At 43.9% G+C, this 24543-nt stretch overlaps 2 protein-coding genes across 2 annotated transcripts; both read left to right on the top strand.

Annotated features, from left to right (window-relative positions):
- Positions 1-6541: 6541 nt before the first annotated feature.
- Positions 6542-7694, top strand: LOC125546708 (disease resistance protein RGA5-like). The gene is made up of 2 exons (XM_048710867.2): positions 6542-6674; positions 6836-7694. The coding sequence occupies exon 2, from the start codon at positions 6864-6866 to the stop codon at positions 7692-7694; it is 831 nt and encodes a 276-aa protein (XP_048566824.2). The 5' UTR covers positions 6542-6674; positions 6836-6863.
- Positions 7695-18707: 11013 nt separating this feature from the next.
- On the top strand, positions 18708-22932 carry LOC147956685 (disease resistance protein RGA5-like). The gene is made up of 2 exons (XM_087535150.1): positions 18708-21777; positions 22500-22932. The coding sequence occupies exon 1, from the start codon at positions 18708-18710 to the stop codon at positions 20667-20669; it is 1962 nt and encodes a 653-aa protein (XP_087391276.1). The 3' UTR covers positions 20670-21777; positions 22500-22932.
- The last annotated feature ends 1611 nt before the right edge of the window (positions 22933-24543 follow it).

Here is a 24543-nt window from a genome sequence, read left to right as displayed (position 1 = left end):
TAATGCATTGGAAACATAATTTTGTGAAGAAAACGGGCACATTAATTGAGTGCTTTTGCAGGAGGTAGTAAGTAGCTAAATATAGACCAGGCCACATATATGCATGTGAGCACTAAAACATCTACTGTACTCAGTGGCGGAGCTAGGATTTGAAACCAGGGTGGTCCAAATTATTTTTTACAACAAATATGACATGTGAACTATATAACTATTTACTACATATAAATTGATCAATATGGCCTTACAAACATAATAGAATTCTGAATGAAGTCTCAGTTTTGCATAAAAAAAGAGGCAAAGTGTCTGCACTGGAATGTGTTCATCAGTTCATCTACATATGTACTTCACTGGAATGGATATCAATTAACAAGCCATCAATCAAAATTGGGAATGGGCAGTACGCTAGTACCTCAGATCGAAAAATAGCAGACTGCGAAAGTGCGGATTGGGCTGCTGGCGCTGGCTTGCAGGGGTACCAGCCACCGCCCGCCACACAGTGGGCATTGCCGGTTACTGGCTTGCCGCACATGGGCTGGGGCACAGCCACGCAGGACGGTGGGAGCCGCGGACGCGCGGAGGCTCTGTGCGTCGGGCGGGGCAGACGGAGAAGAAATCATCTCCTCGCTCCTAGGACGGTGAGGTAGGCGGGGACGACGTTCGACGAGGTCAGCGGTGGCGTGACGACAGAAGAATAGGAAACGAGGGAGCGAGCTATGTCTGGACGAGCAGTGGCCCGAACAGCTGCGTGCGTTTGTTTCTTCTTGGGCTAGCCAGATATGGGTCATATTGGGCTTTTATTTTTCTCTGGCCCATCTCTAATACCTAGAAGTACAGCCTGGTCCAAAATCCCAGGGTGGGCCGCGGCCCACCCTGTCCACCCTGTAGCTCCGCCCCTGACTGTACTATACTCAATACATTACCTTATGTCAAACAGACCTTCCAATAAATGTTGAATGCATAGGGTTTCTAGAATAGTATTGATTTCATAGTAATTAAAGGAGCTGGGTGTTATTGTGAACATGCTACTAATCTATCCCTAGTTACTTTTCTTTACTAGCACGTATTGGTATTACACGCGGCATTCCCTTTGCTCTCGCCGGACGGGTGGGAAAGGACTAATGTAAAATTTGTGTTGAAATATATCATCCCCTTCTCTTCAAAAGTTTGAACTTTTGGAGCAACAGGTTGGAGCATGAATTCAATAATATGGACATGCAATACTAAGCCATCACAGTCTTTATGGTACTTTTAGGCTGGGTCGGCTGCCAAACAATGCTCAGACTAGGAAGATAAAACTCCAAACACGCACTCCAGCCGAGCTGAACTTTCTTCTGAAGATCCATGCAAAATGTGTTTCAAACCCCGACCTAAAAATTATCGACCCTTTGATTTTTCTTTGTTACGTCTTCTTGAAGCAAACTCAATCATGCATTCCCATGTTGGATTTATTTCTTGACCCCACAGAAGAGGTGGTGGTCACATGTTATGTGGGAAAAATAAATGTGTGAACAAACAATTGGAAAAAGATGCATCGGGGAAGTCACTATTTGATCTGTTCACCTTTAATGGAGGCCCATGTGGAAATAAAACCAAACGACGACCCTAGAGGAGTTTCCTCTACCTTACTGTGGGCGATTAAATATCAAGTGCTCTTCATTCTGTATTGTAATTCGCACTGACTGTTGGATACCTGGCTCTTCTTTTTATCCTCTGATTTAAGTAGCTAAATATATAGACCAGGCCACATATATGCAGCGTGAGCACTAAAACATCTAACGTACCATATTCAACATTAACATATGTAAAACAGACCGTGAAACAAATAATTAGTGAATGCATATGGTTTCTAGAATAATAGTAGTATTAATTTGATAGTAAAGTAGCTAGGTGTTCGAAAATCCGCATCTGAGCCCGGGCTCAGATGCACCTGCTCAGAAAAAAATTCAAAACAAATACTAGAATTTTATTAAAAAATCGAATTTTTTTGTGTAGTAGATAATTTGATGCGTGACGTCCGCTCCAAATTTCAACTCATTTGGATGTCTCAGAAGCTCTCAGCAAAAAAGACAAATTGGGTCAAAACAGTTCGTGAACAATGAACTTTTTTACAGACCCCGATTTTGTCTTTTTTGTAGAGAGCTGCTCAACTGTCCAAACGAGTTGAAATTTGCAGCAAACCTCACGCATCAAATTATCTACCACAAAAAAATTTGGATTTTTTTTGAATTTTTTTCATCGGAGAGGGTGCAGCTCAGCCCGGGAGCCAAATTGGCCTTCTCCTAGGTGTTTTGGTGAACATGCTATTTATCTATCTTTAGTTAATGTTTTGAACTAACCTGTACTGACTATTGCACGTGGCATTTCCTTTGTGTTCGCCGGACAGGTGGGAGAGGATAAATGTAACAGTTGTGTTGAAATATATTGCTCGCCCCTTTCCATTATTTCGGACTTTTGGAGCAACTGTCTGGACTATGAATTCAATAATTTGGAGATGCAATAATAAGCCATTGCGGTCCCTATGGGACTTCTAGCCTTGGTTGATCTCCAAACAATGCTCAGACCAGGAAGCTGAAACTCCTACACGCACTCCAGCCAAGCTGTATTTTCTTTCAAAGATCCGAGCAAATTGTGTTTGAAATCTTGACCTAAAAAATGATAGAGCCTTTGAAAAAAAATCATGATCTTGTTTGCTACTTCTTGAAGCTTGTCACAATCATGCATTCCCATGTTGGATTTATTGCTTGACCCCGCAGAAGAGGTGGTGGTCACATGTTGTGTTGGAGTAAATGTGTGAACAAACAATTGCAAAAAGATTCATCGGGGAAGTCACTATTTGATCTGTTCATCTTTAATGGAGGCCCATGTGGAAATAAAACGAAACGACGACCCTAGATGAGTTTCCTCTACCTTACTGTGGGCGATTAAATATCAAGTACTCTTCATACTGTATTGTAATTCGCACTGACCGTTGGATAGCTGGCTCTTCTTTTTATCCTCTGATTTAAGTAGCTAAATATATAGACCAGGCCACATATATGCAGCGTGAGCACTAAAACATCTAACGTACCATATTCAACATTAACATATGTAAAACAGACCGTGAAACAAATAATTAGTGAATGTATATGGTTTCTAGAATAATAGTAGTATTAATTTGATAGTAAAGTAGCTAGGTGTTCGAAAATCCGCATCTGAGCCCGGGCTCAGATGCACCTGCTCAGAAAAAAATTCAAAACAAATACTAGATTTTTTAAAAAAAAATCCAATATTTTTGTGTAGTAGATAATTTGATGCGTGACGTCCGCTCCAAATTTCAAATCATTTGGATGTCTCAGAATCTCTCGGCAAAAAAGATAAATTGGGTCAAAACAGTTCGTGAACAATGAACTTTTTTACAGACCCCGATTTTGTCTTTTTGGCAGAGAGCTGCTCAAATGTCCAAACGAGTTGAAATTTGCAGCAAACCTCACGCATCAAATTATCTACCACACAAAAAATTGGAATTTTTTTTAATTTTTCTAGTATATGTTTTGATTTTCTTTCATCGGAGAGGGTGCAGCTGAGCCCGGGAGCCAAATTGGCCTTCTCCTAGGTGTTTTGGTGAACATGCTATTTATCTATCTTTAGTTAATGTTTTGAACTAACCTGTACTGACTATTGCACGTGGCATTTCCTTTGTGTTCGCCGGACAGGTGGGAGAGGATAAATGTAACAGTTGTGTTGAAATATATTGCTCGCCCCTTTCCATTATTTCGGACTTTTGGAGCAACCGGCTGGACTATGAATTCAATAATTTGGAGATGCAATAATAAGCCACTGCGGTCCCTATGGGACTTCTAGCCTTGGTTGATCTCCAAACAATGCTCAGACCAGGAAGCTAAAACTCCTACACGCACTCCAGCCAAGCTGCATTTTCTTTCGAAGATCCGAGCAAATTGTGTTTGAAATCTTGACCTAAAAAATGATAGAGCCTTTGAAAAAAAAAATCATGATCTTGTTTGCTACTTCTTGAAGCTAGTCACAATCATGCATTCCCATGTTGGATTTATTGCTTGACCCCGCAGAAGAGGTGGTGGTCACATGTTGTGTTGGAGTAAATGTGTGAACAAACAATTGGAAAAAGATGCATCGGGGAAGTCACTATTTGATCTGTTCACCTTTAATGGAGGCCCATGTGGAAATAAAACGAAACGACGACCCTAGATGAGTTTCCTGTACCTTACTGTGGGCGATTAAATATCAAGTACTCTTCATACTGTATTGTAATTCGCACCGACCGTTGGATACCTGGCTCTTCTTTTTATCCTCTGATTTAAGTAGCTAAATATATAGACCAGACCACATATATGCAGCGTGAGCACTAAAACATCTGTCGTACCATATTCAACATTAACTTATGTAAAACAGACCGTGAAACAAATAATTAGTGAATGCATATGGTTTCTAGAATAGTAGTAGTATTAGTTTGATAGTAAAGTAGCTAGGTGTTCGAAAATCCGCATCTGAGCCCGGGCTCAGATGCACCCGCTCAGAAAAAAATTCAAAACAAATACTAGATTTTTTTTAAAAAAATCCAAATTTTTTGTGTAGTAGATAATTTGATGCGTGACGTCCGCTCCAAATTTCAACTCATTTGGATGTCTCAGAAGCTCTCAGCAAAAAAGACAAATTGGGTCAAAACAGTTCGTGAACAATGAACTTTTTTACAGACCCCGATTTTGTCTTTTTTGCAGAAAGCTGCTCAAATGTCCAAACGAGTTGAAATTTGCAGAAAACCTCACACGTCAAATTATCTACCACACAAAAACATTGGAATTTTTTGAATTTTTCTAGTATATGTTTTGATTTTTTTTTTCATCGGAGAGGGTGCAGCTGAGCCCGGGAGCCAAATTGGCCTTCTCCTAGGTGTTTTCGTGAACATGCTATTTATCTATCTTTAGTTAATGTTTTGAACTAACACGTACTGACTATTGCACGTGGCATTTCCTTTGTGTTCGCCGGACAGGTGGGAGAGGATAAATATAAGAGTTGTGTTGAAATATATTGCTCGCCCCTTTCCATTATTTTGGATTTTTGGAGCAACTGGCTGGACTATGAATTCAATAATTTGGAGATGCAATAATAAGCCACTGCGGTCCCTATGGGACTTCTAGCCTTGGTTGATCTCCAAACAATACTCAGACCAGGAAGCTGAAACTCCTACATGCACTCCAGCCAAGCTGCATTTTCTTTCGAAGATCCGAGCAAATTGTGTTTGAAACCTTGACCTAAAAAATGATAGAGCCTTTGAAAAAAAATCATGATCTTCTTTGATACTTCTTGAAGCTAGTCACAATCATGCATTCCCATGTTGGATTTATTGCTTGACCCCGCAGAAGAGGTGGTGGTCACATGTTGTGTTGGAGTAAATGCGTGAACAAACAATTGGAAAAAGATGCATCGGGGAAGTCACTATTTGATCTGTTCACCTTTAATGGAGGCCCATGTGGAAATAAAACCAAACGACGACCCTAGATGAGTTTCCTCTACCTTACTGTGGGCGATTAAATATCAAGTACTCTTCATTCTGTATTGTAATTCGCACTGACCGTTGGATACATGGCTCCTCTTTTTATACTCTGATTTAAGTAGCTAAATATATAGACCAGACCACATATATGCAGTGTGAGCACTAAAACATCTATCGTACCATATTCAACATTAACTTATGTAAAACAGACCGTGAAAAGCTAGGGTTCCTGCCTCTCGTCGGTGCCGCCGCAGGTCCGCCTCGTCTCCAGTGGCCCTAGGGCCATGGGGTGCGGTGGATCCTGGCAAGGGTTGGCGGGAGGGCTTCGTTTTTAGTTGTCTCTTTCAGTTTTGTTAGGGTTTGTGTTCTGCTCAGGAAGGCGAGACGGCGGCGGCTCCCTGAAGATGGAATAAAGGTCTCCCTGTCTAATACCCGTTCCGGCGATGCGTCTAGCATAGTTGGTTGGCCTGTGGAAGTGTGTCTCCGGCGGATCTATTTTTGGTGGATTTGCTCAGATCTCGTCGTTGTTCGTCTATGATCGTGTGCCTCCCGGTTGGATCGTATCGATCTACGTTATTCTTCATTGATGGCAGTTGTTGTTCTGGTGCGTTGGTCCTATGGGGGTACGACGACTTTCCGACTGTTTACTATAACAAGTTGTGCCCGACTCCGGAACGGGGCTTCGGCTCGCTTCAGTGCTCGTAGTCGTCGCTACGTGGTCTATAAATCCGGATGTAGTTTTTATTATTTATAGTGCTCGTTGTACAACTATAATTGAAGATGAGTAGATCGAAAGTTTTCTCGCAAAAACAAAGAAGCGGGTGTGGCAACGGTCTAGATGCCTGCAAAACCCCCCACTTATCTTTGATTTGTTGGAAAAAGCGAGTCCGGATCAACTTACGGACCTATGCACAACCACATTGGTTGGTAAAATACGTACAGACCGGATGTATGTGAATGATTTGAGGGTTGGCGTTGGATATTCGCTAAATAAATGAATCCAGAGCCCAGACCAGATCCCTCACACCTCTCTCGTGCTAGTGCCCGCTGCTCGCCGTCATTTCGCCGTGCACGCACCGCCGGCGCCCGATCTTCCCCCGTTTCCTTCTCCTCGCCTGGGCTACTCCGCGGCTAGCGATCCTCCACGGCAGATCCATCCGGCTAGGTACGGCCCCATCACCCCCTCCTGCCCCTGTCGTGCTTCGATCTCCTTGCATGACGCCGCCGCCGTCGGCGTCCATTTGCCTACGCCGGCACGAGGTCGATTTGCTACTGGTTTGGTGCAGTAACGCTGGGGCTTACCCCCGTGAATCCATTCTCTTCCAGGGTTCGATCCGACGGCGATTCAACTAGCATGACCATGGCGGGGATTCTTGTGAGTGCAGCGACGGGGGCCCTCAACTCCATCGTGGAGAAGCTGGGCACTCTGCTGGTAGACCAATACAAGCTGCACACGGGGGTGCGCGGCGAGATCAAATTTCTGACTGGGGAGCTCACAGCCATGAACGACTTTCTCCTGAAGATGTCTGAGGAGGAGGACCCTGACCAGCAAGATAAGGTATGGATGTCCAAGGTGCGAGAGCTCTCCTATGATATAGAGGACTCCATTGATGACTTCATGCAAGACGAAGACGACAAAGACGCTAAGCCAGATGGCATCATAAAAAAGATCAAGCACATTCTGGGAAAGGTGGGGAAGAGGAAGGCTCACCATCAGGTGTTCCAAGATCTAAGGAAACAAGTCACTGAGGTGGCCGAGAGGAATCAAAGGTACCAAACTCGTCACGCCTTATCCAAGGCCAGAAATTTGACTGTTGACCCTAGAGCTCTTGCTATCTTTGATCTTGCCTCGACGCTGGTCGGAATTGATGAACCCAAAGCTGAGCTAATCAAACTGTTGATTGACGGTGTGTCGATAAATCGGCAACCGAAGCTGGTCTCCATATTAGGATCTGCAGGAATCGGCAAGACAACTCTTGCAAACCAAGTGTATCAAGACCTCAAAAGAAAATTCAAATATCGGGCCTTCTTATCCGTGTCGCGAAATCCAGACATGATGAATATCATGAGAATTATTCATAGTCAAGTTAGTGGTCTACATTTTGCTGACACTGAAGCAGGAAGCATACAACAAGTCATCATCAATATCACGACTTTCCTAGCAGAAAAAAGGTACAGTTTCTAACTTTCTATCATCAATTTAGGAGTACATGTTCTCCTCGAATATATATATATATATATATATATATATATATATATATATATATATATACATATACATATATATATATATAATTAGGGAAGATATTTAGATGTTTCACATGAAAAGTTTACCAGTAACTTGCTAAGAAAACAGTTCCATGTAATTTCTTTTCATATTTTCTCGTCCATTGTTACAAAAAGTAATGGTTAAATGTTTGTAGTGAAGACCATGACGATGTCAAGTGAAGTGGAATGGGGAAAATAGCAACAACGACCTATGCTATGAACATATGTTTTGTGATTTCTGTGTTTTTTCTTTTTCTTTTGATGTTGTAGAATCTTCAAGACATCTCTACTACCTCCATCGAGTATATGACATAACCTTGTGTAAGGAGTACATCGAGTAGCCCCTATTGCTAACACACCCTCAGAATTTTATATACGTGGGAAAGGTTCATTTTCCTCCCTTGGCTCGATTTTTTTTCCTAATTCTTTTGGCTCCCAACCTCCGGTGATGCCCTAAATCCTTTTTTAGTGTTATATGCTATGGCTAGTTTTGGGCAATGCTATTGATAATAGGTTCACTCGAAGGCTTCTACTGATGTCACCATCTTCTTCCTTCACCTTCTCCTTCTAGAACTCTCTTCCATCTTCACACCGGATCCTCGCGTCCTTTCGCCAGGGGCGAACTCTCGCGCCGCCAAAGACCCTCGCGCTGCTGCTTCCCCATCCGCAGCTGCCGCCGGCGTAGGCCGCGGTGGCGGCGGGCCCGGCGCCAAAGGAATCGGGATCTGGATGCGGCGGCTATCTCCTGGTGCGGATGGGGCGTGGCCGGGAGGGAGTTGCGCGCAGCGTCCAGGGCGGCGCCCCTGGTCATGCGGCGGACACACTACCCTCCATGACCCGTGGGATCTGAGGTCTCCAGCGATGGTGGGCATGGCGGCGGCCGCGGATCTGGATCCCACCCAGATTCGTTGTCAACTCTTAATGTGGATGGTCGGTGGCGCGATGAGGGCTCTAGTGAGGGGATGGAGGTTCTCCGCCGGAGAACCGGTGGCAGCATACGTCTTCATGGTGAAGCTCCGCGATGTTCCAGCCAGCCCCAAGATCGAAATGACGCGGCTTCCGGTGAAAACCATGCCTAGCAGTGGTCTTGACGGACAATGGCGGCGTCTCTGACGTCGTTTCCTTCTCGAGGCATCGTTGTTGCAGGTCACGTCAACTTGATCGGGATGGTCCAGGGAAAACCCTAGATCTGGGTCTACCGGATCAGACGATCACTAGTGCAGAACCGGGCAATAGCACCGGTTCGTAAGGCCCTTTAGTGTCGGTTTAGGAACCGGCACTAAAGTTTCGGCACTAAAGGCCCCCCCCCTTTAGTACCGGTTCATCACGAACCGGTGCTAAAGGGCAACCACGTGGCAGGAGCCAGCTCCGGGGGCCGGGAGCCCTTTAGTACCGGTTGGTAACACCAACCGGTACTAAAATGTTTGGGGGTTTTTTGGTTTTATGATTTCTTTTTCATTTAATTTTGTGTTTTCCATTTTAATTCTTTTTCGTTTGCTGGTATTTTACGGTACTACACATTGTACACGTTATGCATATATATATATATATATATATATATATATAGAATTTCTCACAAACCATATTAATTCACACATACACACATGTATAGCTATATACAATTTCTCCTACATATGCATGTTGCCTTCGGAGCCAGTGGCATTAGCCTAATTGGTGCCTTCGGAGCACGATGACAATTGGAAGTGGTTCATGACCTGCTCGATGGGGGCGGTAGCGGGTAATAGTATTCTCCCTTCGGATTTATGACCTGGTCGAGCAAAAATCCCGCTATTTCCTCTTGAAGTGCTTCTACGCGCTCCGTTTCTAGGAGCTTGTCCCGCACCTCTTTGAACTATTAAGAAGGAGATCAATATGCATGTGTATTAGTTGTGTGACTAGATATCGATAATGGTGTAAAAATTGTGAATAGTGTTCTGACAAGCGTACCCATTCCTGTCTTTGAGATCTGCTCCTTTCGGACGCCATCATGCGAATGTTCTCGCAAACGCAGAATGCACACAGATCAGTCCCCTGCGCCTGCTTCAGGGCCTTTATTACGAGAATGGAATTTAATTTGATCAGATAATAATTAATCAAGCATGATAATTAAAGAGATGGCAGCTAGCTAGCTAGCTAGTACTACTTAATTACTTACCTTGGGTCGAAACCATTTCAGCTGTGGTTTCCATTCGCCTTCCGTGACGCTGATGAACCTTGCCCAAGCCCTGCCCGCCGACAAAGAAAATGAATAAAGGGGTTATTAAATAGTTCATATCATGAAATGACGAACTAAATAGGCCGAGATATATAGTTAATAATGATTGAAATTACCTGTTGACTATCCCAAACAAGATGTTATAGCTAGTCACTATTTTCTTTGAGTAGCGAGTCCAGTATTTCAACTGTTCCGGCGTCAACTTTAATGATACACAAGATCCGGTGAAATCTGCATGCACACATGTTTGCATGTCTTAATTAAGCGGGCATATGTAAGCAAAAACATGTAGCTAACTAGTAGGCAAAAACAGAGAATTTGTAGTACAAGAAAGTGTGACTCACTGGAAGTTGTAAGGAAGTAGTATATCTTCATTGTATTTGAGGCGCTTCAAGAACTCTAGCATGCTGTCCTCTACCTCTTTTTCATGATGCTTGTTTATTTTCCATGTGTATTCATTAACGGTGTTTGGGTCAATGAACCCAATGCCATAGCGTCCACCTTTTCTCATTTCATACATCTTCATCCTGCATAATACCACAGAAAAGAATATAGTGAGGATAATTACAGGTAATGATTGATCAAAAGGATCGCTACAGCTAGCTTGAGACATAAATTACAGAAAGAAATCACTTACAGACAATAGCAACTGACGATAGATTTGTCGAGTGTGTCTTGATTGTATAACTGAAACAGTTCAGAATACTCAACGGCCACAACTTTCTCATGGTAGTAATCATCCTTCTTGACATACACCATGAGGGACTCTCGATCGGATCTCTTGGTAATGTCCATGTACCATTGATGCAATTTATACATTCTCCTTGGGAGCTTGTAGACATCTTCTGGCTCGACCAAAGGTTGGCCCCGGACATATTTTCGTTTTATTTCCTCCTCTGTAATCCCAGGCATGTCCTCGATCTCGAGGAGTTGTCCAACAGTGATCTTGAGTTCTTCAGCCTGCATGATATGCTCCTGGGTTATTACCACATCGCCCACCTCGGAAACGTAAACTGTTTGGCCACAATAATAATGGGCACGCGTACTGTCATGTGTTGTTGGCGGCACAACAAGCGGGGGGATCGATTGCGCCGCCTGTTTTCCCAGCTGGGCAACGGTTTTCCCGCATTTTTTGACAGCTGCTTGTTGTTTGCTCGAGCTCGAGCTCGCCTCCTTCTGTAGACATTGTCGATGTAACTTCCTGATGTGGCGCTCATAGTCTGTGTCAACAGGCTTAGGAGCTGGTGATTGAGCCATACGAATGAAGTGGTCAACTACTTCCACAGGCACTTTCTCCCTTGGCGGCGGTGGCGGTTTCGGTCCAAAATGGGCGTCGAGTTCTGCCCGCACTATGGCATTGGTTTGCTCCTCGGTCCTGTCGTAAGTCCTCACAGGAAGAGGAGTAGTGAGGTTTGGACCATATTTATATCGCTTGCCTCCGCCTGTACTTCCTGTACTATGACCTCGACTCGTACCGCTACGCACCATAGCTGCGGGGTGTCTCTTCTGCGATTGCTGAGGCGCCGGAGACGGCTGACGGGGCTGAGTTGGACGAGGAGGAGTGGCCTGAAGCTGTGTCGGACTTGCAATGGTCTGAGGTTGTGCCGGACTTGGAGGAGGAGTGGACGTCTGACGATGTGTCGGACTTGGAGGAGGAGTGGCCTGACACTTTGCCGGACTTGGAGGAGGAGGAGTGGCCTCACGCGTTGGTGGACTTGGAGGAGCGGGAGTCTGCTGACTCGGTGGCGGACTTCGACGAGGATTCGGGCGACGCGGTGTCGGTGGCCTTCGAAAGATGATGCAATCCTTTCTCCATAGGATGACATGATGCATGGCCTCTCCCAATGTGTGCTCGTCGTCACCTCCAGGAATGTCAAGCTGTAGCTCCGAATATGGGTCCACCACCTCATCAACCAAGACACGAGCATAGCCCGCTGGAATTGGGTTGCAATGGAAGGTTGCCTCGGGGGAATTTGAAAAAGCAACGGCATCCGCCACCTTCATGGATATGTTCTTCATTTTGAAGTGTAGCTCATAGTTAGTGTTCTCCGTGATGCCATCCACGGGGCATCTATCCAGCACTGCGTCGCCCGGGGCGGAACCCACGCTGCTTCTCGGCATGGATGGGGCGGTGGTATCCAATGCTGGATCATCCGCTAGCTGCTGCACCTGCTGAGACCCCCTTTGCTGGCTAAGTGAGTCGATCTGCTCCTGCTGCCGCTGGAATTTAGCTGCCAATTCCGCTTGACTTGCTTCTAGGCCTTGAAGGCATTCATAGTCCTGCTTCCTCTGCTCCTCCTCCAACTTTCTCTTCTTCTCCTCCGCAATCTTCTTTCTCGCACGGGTTCTGTAGTCGGCGTTCCAGTCCGAAAACCCCTCATACCACGGAAGAGCGCCCTTGCCTCGTGTTCTTCCCGGGTGTTCAGGATTTCCCAGGGCACGCGTAAGCTCGTCGTTCTCTCTGTTGGGCTGGAACACCCCCGATCGAGCCTCTTCTATTGCAACAAGTAGCGCATCATCGGCTCCGTTCAGACATGCCTTCGTCGAAACATTGCCTGTCTTCGGGTCCAACTCCCCCCATGCGCATACAACCAAGTCCTGCACCTGGGGGGGCCAGCTCTTAGTAACCGGAGTGACACTTGCATCCTCCATCTCTTTCTCAGACTTATCCCACTTAGGCATTGCCACCGCGTAGCCACCTGGCCCCAGCTTATGGAACTTATCCTTTTTTTCGGCATTCTTCTTGTTTATTCTCGACCGTTCCTTAGCTAATTCTGAATCCTTGAATTTCACGAAATCGTCCCAATGAGCACTTTGATTCTCTAGTATCCCCTCGAATACTGGAGTCTTCCTTCCTCCCTTGACGTACTTCTCCCACATCGTTCTCTTGTGGTTCTGGAATGCAACCGCCATCTTCCTAAAAGCAGCGTCCTTGACTTTCCGTACATCTGCTTCTGTGAAATGATCTGGTAGGGTGAAATGTTCCATGAGAGTATCCCAAAGCAGTTTTTTTATTCTCTTCGACAAAAGTAACATTTGGACGTGGCTTTGCTGGCTTTCTCCATTCTTGAAGGGAGATCGGGAGTTGGTCCTTCACAAGAACTCCGCACTGACGAACGAACTTGTCCGCAATCTTCTTAGGCGCTAATGGTTCGCCATTAGGTTTGAATGCCTCGATATTGTACTTTACGCCCTCCTTCAACTTTTTGTTCGGGCCTCGTTTCGTCCTTTTGCCTGAAGATTTGCTCGATCCGGATGGCTGAAAGAAGAAAGATCGATTCGTTAATATATCTTCAACTCATTTAAAACATGCGATGATCACCAGATTCCTGCTTATATAAATATATATACCTCGCCGGTGTTTGTTGTTTCAGAATCAACATGTTCTTCGTCATAGTTCATGACTTCATCTTCTCGGTCGTCGCGATCGAATATCATATCACCCTCTCCGGTGTTGTTTAGAAATTCGGAGTCGTCAAAATCTTCTTCATTCTGATCATCATCTGGCCCGCGTATGATACCCAACATGGTCTGTTCTCTCTCTCTGTCGGTATTGTCTGCCATACCTTTTATTTAACTATGCCAAAAGAAAAATAATACAATTTAGTATAATCTCGAATAGTAGATATAATCTCGAATACATCGTCTCGAATAATAGATATAATCTTGAATACATCCTCTCGAATAATAGATTTAATCTCGAATACATCGTCTCGAATAATAGATTTAATCTCGAATACATCGTCTCGAATAATATATAATATTGAATAGTACATCACTGGCTAGGCGGTGGACACCCAAAGAGAAGGAACCCTCACAGGATCATAGATGAAGTGAGATCCCTGAAGAAACTGCCAGGTATTGGAGAACCTGCCGCCCTCTAACGCAACCATGTAGCGATGGACGTGCTTGTCCTCCTCCCTGACACGATGATGTACCACCTCCGGCGGGGCCGGCTCCCTCCGCACCGAAACTGGCCCACGCGAACGCCACCAAACAAGATCAGGGTCGACGACGGAACCCGGGGCCGGGTTCCTCATCAAGCGGCGCGCCCCTCCAGGCAGCACCTCCCAGTGCCAGCCCGGCGGAGCCTAGTCCCGGACATGGGTCAGCTGGACGTCGTCGCGGACGTGTCGACGGCGATGATGCGGGCCGGGCATCGTCGACAACAAATACTAGCTATATGCCCGCAAGAAGTAACATTTTTTTAATGATTGGATTTTGATAACTAAAATTTCTAACATTTCTATATAACACTAATTATGCTATCATTGCATATGTCAAAATTCTATATGCTATTTCATACTAATTAAGCATCTAACACTAAAAACAGAAAACACAACTTTTATACATCCATTAAAAAACTGAAAAACAACATTATATAAAAAAAATTCCATACTAATTAAACACTAATTATATCCATCTAACATGCATTCATACATATGTACTAGTGAAAAAATAATAATCTAAAAAATCTAAACTAATTAAACATACAAAATACGTATATACTAATATATACATGCATTAATTCATACATATGTACGCGTGTGTGTGTGTTCATCATGCTTGTGTGTGTGTGTATGGGCTTGGGGAGGGGCGGCGCCCATGGTGGCCGCCGGGGGCGAGGGAGAGGGGTTAGAGGGGGAGAGCTCACAGCGGGGTGACGGCGACGGCCGGGGGCGGCGACGGGGACGAGGGTGGCGACGGGGACGGGGGCGGCGACGGCGACGGGGCGTCGACGGCGACGGCGACGGGGCATCGACGGCGACGGCGTCGATCGATCGGGGCGCGCGGGCAGTGCTTCAATGGGGAAACAGAGGAAGAAACAGAGGGAGAATGAAATTTTCGTAAGTGTTGTATATATAGAAGGCACCTTTAGTACCGGTTGGAGCCACTAACCGGTACTAAAGGCCTGTTTTGGCCAGGCCAAGCGGCGGGAAGCACCCCCCTTTAGTACCGGTTCGTGGAACCAACCGGTACTAAAGGGGGGTATGCTGCCAGGCGAGGGGCACAAAAGTTTAGTCCCACCTCGTTAGCCGAGGGGCACTCGCACCTGCTTATAAGCCCCGCCGTCGCTGCTGTCTCGAGCTCCTCTCTTAAGCAGGCCTTCTGGGCCTACCTCTTCTGCGATGCCCTGTTGGGCCTACTGGGCTAGCGGGCCTGCATCCTGGCCCAACTTGAATTTGGGTTTCTAGTCGTATGCAGGCCGCTGTGGCCCAGTAGGTGGGCTTTTTTTTCTTATTTTTTTGCTTTATTTATTTTTGTGAATAACTTAACTTTGAAAATAGATTTTTCAGTGATTCCTTTTTCTTATGTTTAATATTAGTGTGTTTTATCATTATATTCAATTTGGTAATGCTTAGGTTATTTAAAAAATGAAATGCCTTTGTAACGGATGAGTTTTCGTCTGAAACCCTGATACTTCGAAACAGATTGTCCATTTTGTACACGAAGTGCATCCAGTTTTTGCGGTAACCCTCTCTACTTTTTTGCACATGCTATGTGGGTGAAATTATGATACCATGCCAACTTTCATCCTTTTCTGAGTTCATTTGAAATGCTTTTCAATTTCAGGGTCATTTAGCTGAAAAAATCAGTAAATGCATGAAAGAATTTGCTTGCACATAAAATTTCTTCGCGTTTCAAATGCCAAAACACATAACTAGCTACCCTAACTATTACAGAGATTCCCTCCTGGGTGTGAAACACAGAAGAAAGTGATGATAGTTAAGCCGATCACATCCCAGATCTTTGGGTGTGAAACTTTTTCTTCGCGTGTGTCCCTTTGCGTCGTAGCCATGGAAAATCTTCATCATTTAACGGGATGCTCGGGTCAATATTCACTGTGAATGGAGCAATTTCATCAAACTTTTCATAATCTTCTGACTTGTCTGTCTTGTCATCCACTCCCACGATGTTTCTCTTCCCAAAAAGAACTATGTGCCGCTTTGGCTCATCGTACGATGCATTCGCTTCCTTATCTTTTCTTTTTCTTGGCTTGGTAGACATGTCCTTCACATAGAAAACCTGTGCCACATCATTGGCTAGGACGAATGGTTCGTCTGCATACGCAAGATTGTTGAGATTCACTGTTATCATTCCGTACTGCGGGTCTTCCGTTACCCCGCCTCGTGTCATATTGACCCATTTGCACCGAAACAAAGGGACCTTCAAACCGCGTCGATAGTCAAGTTCCCATATGTCCTGTATATAACCATAATATGTTTCCTTTCCCGTCTTGGTTTCTGCATCAAAGCGGACACCACTGTTTTGGTTGGTGCTCTTCTTATCTTGGGCGATCGTGTAAAATGTATTACCATTTATCTCGTACCCTTTGAAAGTCATTATATTCGAAGATGGTAACTGGGACAGCAAGTACAGGTCATCTTCAATAGAGGTGTCATGCATGGTACGTGCTTGCAACCAGCTGGCGAAACTCCTGGTTTGTTCACGTGTAATCCAGTCATCAGACCGATCCGGGTGTTTGCAGCGTAGCAAATTCTTGTGTTCATCCATATACGGAGCGATCGACGGTGGCTACGATGGAGATTTAGAAGGCACTAAGGAAACCACACCTACATATGCAAACTAAGTGTTAGTTTTGACCTCAGATTGCATATAAATCAAATACTAGCACACACACACACACACACACACACACACACACACACATATATATATATATATATATATATATATCCTCCCAAATTACTAAACTCACAAATTAATCACTATATAAAGCATTGCAAGAGCTAATCTAGCAATGAGAGATGAAAGGACAAAGTTGCTAACCTTTGTGATCATTTGAATGGATGGGGCCCTTCAAATCTTGACAAATTTTGGACAAAATGTGTGATGAGCTCGAGAGGAAGAGGGGAAGAACAGAGAGGAGAGGGGAAAGGGGAAGAACAGAGCGAGCTCGGGTGGACGAAGGGTTTATGTAGGACGACCTTTAGTACCGGTTTGTGCCAAGAACCGGTACTAAAGGGGCTGGAGGGGCCCCATTCTGACAACATCCTGCCACCACTCTCATTAGTACCGGTTCGTGGCACGAACCGGTGCTAAAGGTTCACCACGAACCGGTACTAATGAAAGCGGCCCGGCTAGCCGTTGGAACCGGCACTAATGTATACATTAGTGCCGGCTCAAATACAAACCGGCACTAATATGCTTCACGTTTGACCCTTTTTCTACTAGTGGATGACGACTCCTTCGGTGTCGTTCTCCCTCATGGGGGCATCGTTTTGGAGTAAGTGTTGGCTGAAGGGGACAAGAGGAGGAGTGGTGTTACATCTACCACAAGGCCGACGGCGGATCCCGGCGGCATGGCCTTGCATAGTTTTGACGACGGGCGCATGTGGATGGATACACATAGGACGGTGGCGTAATTTGGCGCCGTGATGGCATCGACGGCAGGCCTGGCAAGGTTGGTGCGTCAGTACCTGCTCTGGAGATGAATCGATGGAAGACGGCGGCGACGACGTCTGAGAGTGCGCCTGACCGGTGTGTGACCCTGTCCCGGCATTGTGGCTTGGTTGATGCATCCGGCTTTTAAATGTTAGGTTTTGGTGCGATGTCTGTTTGGTATTTGGTTCGGACATTCGGCACCCCTTCATAAAGGGGATAGGAGTAGCGACAGGTGTTGCCAAGATGGTGGCTTTAACCTTACTGATGTATTATTTTGTAAGGTCTTTGTGAATAATTATTAAAATGGATGCATGCATCGCCCAGATGCAGAGACCGGGGATATATCGTCCTTTTCTTCAAAAAAAAATTCTTCATACCGGATCCTCTGTGCATCCATATGGTTGTGCTCTCATATCTCCTTCTCTCTCATCCCATGTGACCCTGAGACCTCAGCCGCAGTTGTCGACCTCCTGTGACTGTTTGCATTACCAGCCACTCAAACCAGAAAAAATGTATTTTAGGGGTTATATTAAGTGGCTCCATAAATCGTTTAGAGCGGAAGTGAGGCAAACCAATAGTTCAGATCGGGAATGAACTTCTTGATTCTACTTGAAAAGCTGTTTGGATCCACACCTAGTTAGATTCTTTGTTCGCCCACACCACCACCTCATGGACTTCCTTTCTACACCTATTAAGCACATATGATTATTCATCATAATGTTTCGATCCATCCCTTGTTTGAAATTATGTCTGCTTGTCAATGTTACTGATCAGTCTTGATCCTTGTTTAAAACTGTTGCTTATCACCCAGTTCTCCGTAATCTGTCAAACTAAATAACTAATTAGCATGGATCAATGTACACACATGAATTAAATCTGTAGCATATAAATTGTACGGGTTTGCTAAATCTCATCTAGGTGAGAAATAACAAAGTCTCATCTAACTCCTATAAATCATTTGAGTAATCAAACAAAAAATAAAAAAATAAACCCGCACGAATCTTCATGAAAATCAAGTGGTTTAGGAGTTAGATGTGACTTGGTTAAGTCTCATCTAGATGAGAGCTAGACACACCCCTAAATTGTAACCATGGTTTGAAAACCGTTTGGCATAAGTTTCTAATTTTTCCTCTGCCTACCACCTATTTCACCAAAGCGCACGCCTTTTTTAACAATGATTTTCAACACCTGTAGCGTTCTTACATAGGAGTATTTTTTATGATGTCACTGTGTTCAAGTTTCTTTTTTTTTTGTCTATCTTGCTGTACACTCTTTATATTAAAACCTGTTGACATCATCTTTGAATCCATGTGCAGGTATTTTGTTGTCGTTGATGATATATGGGATGTGGCTGCATGGAATGTTATTAAGCTTGCATTCCCCAAGACTAGTTCTCGCAGTATCATAATCACCACTACTCGTAGAAATGATGTTGCCGAATCATGCAGTTCATATTTCAGTGGCAATATTTATGGGGTAAGGCCTCTTACAGTGGTGCATTCAAAACAGCTATTTCACAGAAGACTATTCGACTCCCAAGAAAATTGCCCACCATACCTTGAAGAAGTATGTGATCAAATCTTGAAAAAATGTGCTGGGTTACCTTTGGCAATCATCGCTGTTTCTGGTTTGTTGGCTAACATAGAAAGAACAGAGGACCGATGGAACCAAATGAAACATTCAATTTGTCGTGCACTTGAAACAAATCCTTACATTGAAGGAATGATGAAGATATTATCATTTAGTTATTTTGATCTGCCTCCTTATCTAAAGAATTGTCTCTTATATGTGAGTATGTTTTCGGAAGATTCTTTTATTGAGAAGTATGATTTGATAAGGAGGTGGATAGGTGAAGGATTCATTCAAAAAGAAGACGGATATACAACACATGAGGTAGGAGAAAGGTGTTTTAACGAACTCGTCAATAGGTGTTTGATCCAACCCGTCGAGACAAATGAATATGGTAAAGTGAAGGACTGCCGAGTTCATGACATAATTCTTGATTTCATAATATCCAAGTCCACCGAAGAGAACTTCATTACTTTCCTTAGTACTCCCATTCCGACAACTGGGACAGAAAGCAAAGTCATTCGTCGATTATTTTTGCAAGGCGTCAAGGAAGGAAATTCAACAATACCAACGACAGGTTTGGATCTGTCCCATGTCCGATCAGTCTCTGGATCTTTTGTGGAAATGCCTTCTTTGGAGAAGTTTAGACATCTGCGTGTTCTCAACTTACACGATTACCAACGATTGGGAGAACAAAATCTTGAAAATATAGTGAGGCTGTTCCAGCTAAGGTACCTGAGCTTCAGACATATAGGAATAAGAAAGCTCCCAGAACAAATTGGACGTTTAGGGTGCTTAGAGATCCTGGACCTAAGAGAAACTGATGTAATGGAATTACCTGCATCTATTGTTAATCTCAGAAAATTATCACATCTACTTGTTGATGTTGGTGTTAAATTTCCTGATGGTGTTGCGAACATGCAAGCATTGGAGACGTTGAAATTGGTCAGTGTCTCCAGACAATCATTAGACTTTCTGTCGAGCCTTGGCCAGCTGAAAAATTTGAGGAATCTGGTCCTTCACATTAGGTTCAATGTTAATTCTGACACTGGGCATACAAATGTGATTGGGGAGGTCATCTCTTCCCTGTGTAAGCTAGGCACCCAGAACCTTCGCTCTCTGACTATTATGGATTTGAGCGGCCTCTTACAGGAACCTTTGTGCCTGCCTACCCTCGAGAAACTTATCAACTGCTCTTTAGCCATCCCGCAGATTCCGAAATGGCTGAGCTCCCTCAAAAACCTCCAACAGTTAATCCTTCAAGTGGATGGAGTCAAGCAGGATGACCTATGCATGCTTGGGGCCTTACCCACTCTGCTCATTCTGCACCTCACGCAGAGAACAGAGTCAAGGAATAAGCTCAGAATAAGTGGTGAAGTTGGGTTCCGGTCATTGGGGATTTTTATTTATGATGGAAATGGTGTTTCCCCGGTAGCTCTGATATTTGCCGCAGGATCCATGCCCAAGCTAGAAAAACTCAAGCTTGTTTGCCACGTAAATGAATCTGACTCTCCGAGCTTTGGAATCGAGAACCTCCCCTGCCTGCGTACTGTCAAATGCTTTGTAAATGGCAACGATGGCATTGTTGAAGCCGTAGAAACTGCCGTGGAGACAGCAGCAAGCACACATCCCAACCACCCTAGTCTAGGCTTTTGGAAAGGTAACAGTATAGTTTTCTCCCGACTGCCCAGCTTTGATTAAACAAGCCAAGGCCCAGGAAAGGGGGAGTTGCCGCTGGACCTGTAAATATTTACCCGGTGCGTATATCATCAGCATGCTAATATATCCTTCTCCCTTTTATGATGCATGAACCGATACATTAGTAGTACTATATTATTTAGTTTTTTTTATAGAAAAGGAGGATTAACCCCGGCCTCAGCATAACTATCTTATTTAGTTGGTAGTATAATTTATTTCTAGGTTAAGCAGCAGTCTCTTGCTGGTCAAGTATATGCATTGAATTGTCATGAGTACTTGTTGGTCGGGCGACACCCAGATTTGAACTGGGGATAAAGGATTTGCAGTCCCTTGCCTTACCGTAACAACATCCAAGTTGCCATCCAAAAATGCATATGTTGTCTTGCATCTCAAAGATAAGTATTCAAATGTGTCTTAATTTTGGTAGTTGTCGCTCCCAGCGCCAGATAACTGATGCGCGCTTCAGATAGACCACAAACTAGTGGTACACATGTGAGGTTCTTGCACAAACTTTCCGCATTCGCGTACGGGCCTTTTTCTTGTGGTGATGGGAGGAAGATGACAGGCCAACTAGTTGTGCTGTTGCTACACATTGTGTATACCTTGAATTGGCTAGTGGTACATTTTGAAGTTCTCTTCTAAAAGTGGTGTGTTAATTATTTGGTCCTGCCCAACTTTACTAGAACTATATATATCATTTCTGTCTGCACTCCATTAGAAATGCATTCTTAGTTAAATATTTCCTTCTGCAAGCATAGACGTTCTTTGGCAAGGTTGACATCAACCAAGGAAATGCCTTTGTGCCACTGTCGCACTATCTACACTTCATGCGCTTCTCTCATCTTTTACAGTTATATACATGCTTGCTATATTTGTATTGCTGCTACATTTTGATGTTATCAATTATTATTTTTTGCAGTGCTAGTCTCTAGATGCTTCAGTAGCAGATTATTATTTATGTGTTTTCTCTATTCGTTAATGAGTTGCATGAAGATGAGGCATCGGATCACTACAACCTCTCTCTTGAGGAGACTAAGACAATATTACCCAATTAATTTGGAAGTAGAAACCAAGAACATCAGAGTTGCTGCTAGATGCTTCTGCTTACCTGGTACATCATCTCAAATTTGAACAGGTTTTACAAGAAGTTGTAGCTTTATCCCTTGTTTCATACTTTTTCTTGGCTTGTGGTGTGAACTTTGTGTGTTTGGACTCTTTGCATCTTCAGTACGTCTTCAGTTTTTATTGACCGACGAATTCCCCCTTAAGAAAAGGAACTTCGCCTAATGCGCTTCACAAGCTATGACTTTGTAATGGCACTACTAATCATATCATCACACTTGCTTAGAAGCAGAGTACATGGACTAAAATTAGGCTCATTCAGTGCATAAGCAATGAAAAATAAGCTTTTTATTGCTAAGAATTTGTCTTGTTAACACCTGGTCCTGTACAACTTAGGATAATTTCCCTTGTTTGTTCTCCTTAATTAATTTAGTCATGTATTGTTGTTCATTTCCTTCACCAAGTTCTCTGGAAAGCTGAAAAAAGAGACCATTTCCATTAAAGAAATGGTGAACGAGCTAGTACTATTCCTTGAGCAATAGTTACCGTTCCCCTCCCTCAAAAAACAACTTGTCTTTGGCGAGAGCTAGACATCAAGGAAACTTTGTGCAACTGTTATGCTAGGTTCCCAGCTAGGCAAAACACTTCATAAGTAAGCCATTGTCATTTTCTCGGCGATTTGGATGTTGTGATTCTTAAAGTCTTTTACAGTTCAATATTCGTTTGCTATGTATATCACCATTAATTTTCGATGTTACCAATGATTTGCAGTGATTCTCTCCATATGCTTCAGTAACAGATGATAAATTTTAAGTGTCCTGGCTGGTGTTGGAATGGATACCTCTCTGTTCGTGAATGGACTGCATGCATGAAGACGATGCTAATGATGCTTGACATGGAAATAAACTGCAGCATGTCCTTGAATCTTGCACTCAACTCGGCGAGATGTAAATAATGCAGCACAGCAGCAGCACAATTTTGCCAAATTAAGTATTACCATCTCTGTCCGATTCATTTAGTTGTGAAAGCATTGTACTGGTGGTGGAATTTCAAGCTTGACCTATGTTTGCCTTTGTTGGCTCTAAGAGATATTGTTTCTTGTTGGGAAACTCGTATGAGATGTTAATTACTCCTTAATTATGGGCTATAGCACTAGGGTCTGCTAGCAACATTCTTCAGTTTCTTACATTTTCAGTTGTTAGAGTTTCTGCATCAATAAGCTCTACCTATGACTTGTTCATTTCTAAGCCAGTTTAGAAGTATTGAATTCATGCTCTACCCAGTTGCTCCAGAAGATCAAGCTGATGAGAAAGGATGGGCTATGCATTTATACTTGAACAAGCCCCACCCACCCCCCCCCCACCCCTCTTGTGCGGCTCCCTCGGGTCTAAACATGGACCAAAGTGGGCTACAATTTTTTATTTTTAAATTGCACCAGTCGGGTCTTGAACTCGAGACCTCGTTGCTTTGATACCATGGTAAATTCATGCTCCAACCAACTCATCCAAAAGTTCAAATTATTGAAGATGGTCAGACATTATACTCCAACACTCCTGCTCATGCCTATGCTCCTTTGAAGTTTATGACGTGGGCAGTGGAAGCAGTGTCAGGCTGCAATTAGTTATTGCATTTACTGGGTTTTGAACCCTGAACCGATTGGTGAACTGGTTAGGCGCATAAATTTGTTACCAAGAGGTTCATGGTTCAAAAACTAATAAATACAATAAATAATTGCAGCTTGCCCCGACTTCCGTTGCCCACGTCATAAATTTTAAAGGAGCATAGACGTGAGGGGAGTGTCGCAGTATAATGTCCAAAGCTGACCCCTAGAGAAGGATCTATATAGACGTGAATGAGATGTTGGAGTATAACTTATCTACATAGATTTGGCAGCTACTTGTAGTTGGCATGAAGGGTCTTATCAGCCAACCATTGTGAACTGCAAATTAAATATACAGAATTATGCCAACTTTCACTCATCATCCTGGAACTTGGTAGCAACTAGTTCGTTGGAAATGCACAAGTTGTTTCTATCAGCAGAAGAAGTCCTTTACCAGATCTGTTGTCGATATATAAAACCATTAGTTGGGACCTGTGGTATTTCAGGTAGAGCTCCAGTGAGTTCGGATTAACAGTAAAATCAAAAAAAAAATTAATAAAATTTTGATTTTTTTTTTGCGTTCTAAGTGATGAAATTTTCATCGTGAGATCGCATTTGCAGAAGGCAGGACAAAAAAACGATACTCCGAAAATGCTACTTTCAAAAGCATTTTCGGAGCAGTGACCTCCTTCATGACGGGAAGCACTAAAGCAACAGGATTGCATCCCCTTCGTTCACAACCTTGTAACCACCACACCCAATCGGAGTTTGCTCTATCGGCCTCAAATAAAAGTAAATTATTGTACATGACCGTGTCCATAATGCGAGGGTGGCTACGATCCTGGTCATAGCAGTGTAGGGAGGCAGTTATCTATGTCAAATGCTGGAGATGATGGTTACGAACAAGGACAGAGCAGTCAGGTAGAAGGAGGAAATGCTTATGGTTATGAACCAGGGCAGAGTAGTCAGGTAGAAGGAGGAAATGCCGATGGTGATTACAATGGAGAGGTGGACGCTGACGAGGTAGATGGGCACATGCAGGACCAGATGGAAGAAGAAGACACCGATGTTGAAAGGGGTCATGTCGATGATTCTGACGAGTCAGATGAAGAAGAAAATGCAGAGGAGGTCCCGAATCCTCACTACACCATAACACTAATGCAAAGGCAGGTAATCTGCCGGGAGAAAGCCATTAAGAGGGCAGACAAACTGCCG

The sequence above is a fragment of the Triticum urartu genome, chromosome 7A, assembly GCF_056163025.1.
Source record: "Triticum urartu cultivar PI428250 chromosome 7A, HENAU_Tu73, whole genome shotgun sequence".
Classification (NCBI taxonomy): Eukaryota; Viridiplantae; Streptophyta; class Magnoliopsida; order Poales; family Poaceae; genus Triticum; species Triticum urartu.
This window is presented reverse-complemented; position numbering and strand designations above follow the sequence as displayed.

Coding starts and splice junctions, on each gene's coding strand:
- LOC147956685 (XM_087535150.1), top strand. CDS start 18,708: ATGTGCAGGTATTTTGTTGTCGTTGATGATATATGGGATGTGGCTGCA.
- LOC125546708 (XM_048710867.2), top strand. CDS start 6,864: ATGACCATGGCGGGGATTCTTGTGAGTGCAGCGACGGGGGCCCTCAAC.